The 5,000-nt window shown below is 46.7% G+C and overlaps 1 protein-coding gene across 2 annotated transcripts in view; it reads left to right on the top strand.

Annotated features, from left to right (window-relative positions):
- Positions 1-5,000, top strand: part of LOC136181035 (myelin transcription factor 1-like) — a 68,951-nt gene that overhangs the window by 49,282 nt on the left and 14,669 nt on the right. Inside the window, exon 1 of one of the 2 annotated variants that reach the window (XM_065961044.1) lies at positions 1,471-1,673. The exons of the other annotated variant lie outside the window; for it this stretch is intronic. Within the exon in view, the coding sequence (XP_065817116.1) occupies positions 1,649-1,673 (25 nt within the window). The 5' untranslated portion in view covers positions 1,471-1,648. Of the gene's footprint in view, positions 1-1,470; positions 1,674-5,000 lie in introns of those variants that run through there. 2 annotated transcript variants of the gene reach the window in all.

The following is a 5,000-nucleotide window of genomic DNA, read 5'->3' as shown; positions in this document are numbered from 1 at the left end:
AGGCTAATGAGTGTTCACAGAGTGTTCAGGCTGTGAGCCATCGCAGATAAAAAGTTGTGATGGAGTTACACACACACACACACACACACACACACACACACACACACACACACACACACACACACTACGCTGATTACGACCCTCAGCTGACAGTTTGTGTGAAAACAATGCGTCCACAGATCGGTGGGATCGATTTTAAAAGAGTTCCACGCTGCTGACAAACGCTTTAATGTTTTACTGTTGATGCACGGAGCGGCCATGTTGGATTTCAGTATGAGCTTCCAAGTCAGATCTTCGACTTCAGGGGGCGTTCCTGACCTGAGACCACAGGCGCCATGACCAGGTCTCACATTAAGCCCCTCACCACGGCCTCAGCCAGCAGTGACAGTGTGACGAGTTCACCTGCAGCCTCTGACGGCCTCCTCCTCCTCTTCCATAGTGTGGTCATATCTCAGGCTGTGGGGGAGGGGCTTGATGTGAGATCTTATCAGCTGTTATAAAGAGAGTTAGTGATTCACTTTGGGCGAGTTTCAGAATGAGTTAAAGTGAACTTTTAAACGTCTTCTTCTCAAAGACGCTTTTCTGATGAGAAGAGGTGCTGGTTCCACCCCCCAGTCCATACTGGAGAGACTGGGATGGGGGTAATGGGAGTGAGCACTGGGAGAGCTCATTATCTGGCAGACCATCTGCTGCTGGGAGGGAGGACCAGTCCAGACTCTCTCACACTCTGAAAAGAAAGGACGAGAGGAAATCTTCCTGCGACTTACTCCGACTCTCCCGACATCTGTTCCTCTGGTTCACATGTCTGCAGGGTATACTGGGTATGCTGGGTATACTGGGTATGCTGGGTATACTGGGTACACTGGAGCCAGGTGTCCATGCAGGGCTCATACTGGGAGGAGACTTTAATAAACTCTGTTTGTGTGTAATGTTGATTTATGAGTCCAGACTCTTTGTTGTTTTCTCTGCTCAGGAATGTTTGTGTTTCATGACTTAAAGTTATGTTTCCTCAACACGATGAGAGGACGAGAGGAGCAACAAGGAGAGAAGGAGGAGAAATGATTTAATCACAAACTAAAGAAAACAAAAGAAGTTTTAAAAACTGCTCAGCTGAAATATAACGACAGAGGAAACACCCCCTCCTCTCTTCCTCCTCCGAGCGGCCCTGAAAGGTTTCTTTATTAAAGTGATTTTTAAATTATAAATCTTCTTATCGTGGATTCAAACTGTGTCAGAGCTCTGCAGGAAGCAGGAAGAAAGTGCACAAATCAAAGAAAGTAGAGATTTGTAGACAGAGTTTAGTTTGTGTAGTTTCCATCAGATGGCTGGGGGGGTTATAGGGGGGTGTAGGGGGGTTGTAAGGGGGGCTGGGGGGGCTTAGTGTGAGAAGTTGCCGGGCGCAGCAGATGCTCTTTGTTGCTCTTCACTCCCATTGTTGCTGAAAGCTGAGACTGGCCCGGCTGGGATTGGCTCCAGATCAGAAGATAACCGCCTCCCATTGGCTCCCCGGAGCCGTCAGTCAGCTTTTAGTCCCGCCCACCTGCCCGCCCTCCTCCGACGGGGAAGTTGAACTAAAGTTTGAGCAACTTTGTTCGGCAGAAGTAAACTTGGCAGCGGGAGAGAGAGAGGAGAGAGACAGAGAGCAAACATGAAGCTGTGCCGCACTTTTCTGGGTTCGTATCTTTTATTCTGAAACTTAGGAAACGTTCCGTTTGTAGTTCGTCTGTAGTTGTACAGAGTGTGTGTGTGTGTGTGTGATGCTTTAACTTCTGCTCTGCGTCCTCTCACCTGTTAAAGAAATATTCACTGTCTCTGTTTAAAATCATAATTTTGTCCTTTCAAAGTAAAAGCCTGTTAACGTGTCTAAAGTCTCTGCGGAGGATTTAAATAACGGTCATAACTTTAAAATCTCTGCAGCTTATTTTAAACTCTCATCTCTCCGTAAACTTGTCTTCAGACTCAGACTGCAGCTCAACTTCAGCTCAGTCCCGTCCAGACAAAGGACAGTTGGTCCCCCAGGGGCCCGTGTGGCCCCGGTACCGTGGGGACAATGCCAAGCTGCGGGCTTATTAAAAAACTTTTTGTTGTGTTAGTCTGTCGGCTTGTTCCATCTGTCGAGGGACTGCAGGGGCCTCCCCCAGTCCGACCTCAGCGCCCAGTCAGCTGCTGCCCCATCTAATATTTATACTGCCGCACACACACACACACACACACACACACACACGATCTCGATAGTCTGCTGTGACGTCAGCAGGCCTTCGCCATCTGCATCTGCACAAACCAGCTCTTTAAAGTTACAGAGGAGCAGCTGGTGAAGCTGACAGACACGACGTCACGTGACGTCACGCAACTTCACGTTACGATACTTAATTTACTTTCCTCCTCGTGCCTGATCCAGGTGAACAGTGTTTGTAGAGTTTATTAAAATTCCTTTGTGACATCTAAAGATTATGAAAAACGATTTTATTTTATTTTATTAACAGATTTTAATAAAAAGTAACGAATCAACCAATCCTGAAAAAGAAGTTTAGAGGTGTTTAAGAGACAAGAGGTTTTTTTTAAGTATGATAAGAATAAGAGCTTAAAAGACAAAAATAAATTAAAACAAATAATTAAAACAAACTTCTAGTGAATTTTATTTTGTAATTGAATTCAGTTTAAAACAAAGCATCCTCAAATAATTCATAAATAAAATCTCTCCCTGTGAAGATAAAGATCAAACTTTATTCAAACCTGTTCAGCTGCTTTTTGTCAGAAGTTTTTTTTAATCACAGATCTGAACAGTAAAAAGTGAAACTAGAAGAGAGTTTATTTCACTTGATTTGAACTGAGATCATCCTGTCACGGTGTTCAGGGTGAGCAGAGGGTCTTTGTTTCCTCCACACTCAGCTGATCTGAGAGCGGCAGCAGGTCCGGAGCTGTCCGGGGTGCTGAGCTCTCTGCCGGCGGGGAGTGGAGCTGTCCGGGGTGCTGAATCTGACTTTCTGTGTGTTTAATCCTCACGCATGTTTCAGGGGCCCTCGCGCCCCTCTGCGGCCCTCAGCTCACACTCTCACCTGACCTGCGGACCCGGCCTCCCGCACAGACCCCCCCCCCCCCCCCCCCAACCTGCTGGAGCTGGTTCCGAGGTTTTTCATATTTCTCTCTTTGTTTACTGTCCTGTCACTGCTGCTGTGTGTGTGTGTGTGTGTGTGTGTGTGTCTCTCTTTATGAACACACTCACACACACACTCTGAAATGATGGTGATTGATTTCAGCTCCAATGCATAACAATGGGATTGCACAAAAAGAGCCTGCTGCACAGAGATAAGAATTTAATAGAATTTCTGAAAGCTGAAGGTTGGGCTTTTTGAATATTCCCCGCGTGCGTGGCGTGGAGACAGCAGATAAAGGATGGCATTTGTGGGGACTATTCTCAAATGGCTTGTAATGAATGGTTGTCATTTCCACTAATGGTTTGAAAACAGCAGAAGAAGAAGGAGCAGCGCGTGAGCCACATTTGGGAGGACTCCAAGTTGACTCAGTGTTGAGCTGACACATGAAGACTGTCCTTAAACAGATCTGTGATCAGCTTCAGAGCTTCTTCTCTGCTGCTTTATTGCTCTGTGATCATTTCAATAGATAAAGCTCCAGCTGCCTGCTCTCTTATTCTAACTCTGCATACAACTACTACATCACTTCCCAGTCCGAGGAAGAAAAATGTCCCCTGAATGAATTATTGGACGGTACCACTGTGCAGGATGTGGGGGGGGGGGGGGGGGGGGGGATTACTGTAGCCTCTGTGATGCATCTCAAGAAGTTGTGTGTGTGTTGAGAGGGGAGGGGGGGGGGTTCTGGTGTCAGAGCGGTTTGATGGTGGAGGATTGAGGAGAAATGTTTGTTAAAGCGAGCTCGCTCCGCGCAGAGAGGAAGATAAAACGTGTTTTTATTGGCTCAGATGATGTGTGTGTTTGAGAGAGAGAGAGGAGGGGGGCGTGTGCGCCCATTGAGTCAGTGTGTGTAGTAAGGGGGGACCTGAAGCCCTGCCCATCTGATGCTGGAGCTTTTACTACAGCTTCCGTGATGTCATGGCAAAGGGCGGAGGGAGGAGATGGGGGTGTGGAGAGGGGATGGAGGGGGGGTACAATGGCTCATGAGGGAAAGGTAAGTCAATATTACGTTTTTTTTTCTCGCTGACAAAGGCAAATGAAGCCATGTTTGTGCTTACAAACAAGTGAGATCTGAACGCGTCGATCCGGAGCGCTGAGAGGAGAGGCCGCCCCGAGGAGCGCGTTGCTTATCCATCACATCTGGACGTTTGGAGCGGGATAGAGGAGATTTGTTTTAAAACCTTTGACTCGGGATATCTTTGGAGCAAACTCCTTGAAAACGAGCTGAAACTCCGCGAGCAGAGAGCGAGGACGCAGCGCCGGAGCCCCGCGGAGAGATTGTTGACTAAAAGGTAAAGACGAGAAATCAACGCGTTTCAAGCTTTTTAAAATTCATTTAGAATAATTCATGTGGAAATGGAATTTACATAACTTTGATTTGTATTCTCCTTCATGCTGTTTGATAAGCAGCACCGACTAATTCTGTGTCGGTTTGTTTTTTATTTTCCTACATTTTTATTTTGGATGATTCCTCGAATATCAAACTTCGTCTCAGCTTCGATTTGTCCACTCTTTCGACCCTTTGAAGTGCAGATGTGTTCACTCCTTGTTTTAATCTTGTGACAGATGAGAGTGAGGTGGAGAGGTTGAGCTTCATCATTAATAATAAGGGGAATAAACCCAGTATGGCGCTTTTCTCTGAAGCTGCGTGTTTACGCACACTTCTCCTTGGTGTAAAACCAACGGACTATTTTCTCTCCCGGTGATGCTCTGTGAGTCACACCTGACTGTTCCGTGCACTCTGTCCTCTACTCTCACCTTCTGTATCTCCAGGAATAACGGAGCCCGGTGCTGTACCGCGAGAGCAGCACAGTGTGTGTTTGTGTTGTTTCAGTAAAGTCCGATTTCTAT

The sequence above is a fragment of the Labrus bergylta genome, chromosome 12 (assembly GCF_963930695.1).
Source record: "Labrus bergylta chromosome 12, fLabBer1.1, whole genome shotgun sequence".
Taxonomy (NCBI): domain Eukaryota; kingdom Metazoa; phylum Chordata; class Actinopteri; order Labriformes; family Labridae; genus Labrus; species Labrus bergylta.
This window is presented reverse-complemented; position numbering and strand designations above follow the sequence as displayed.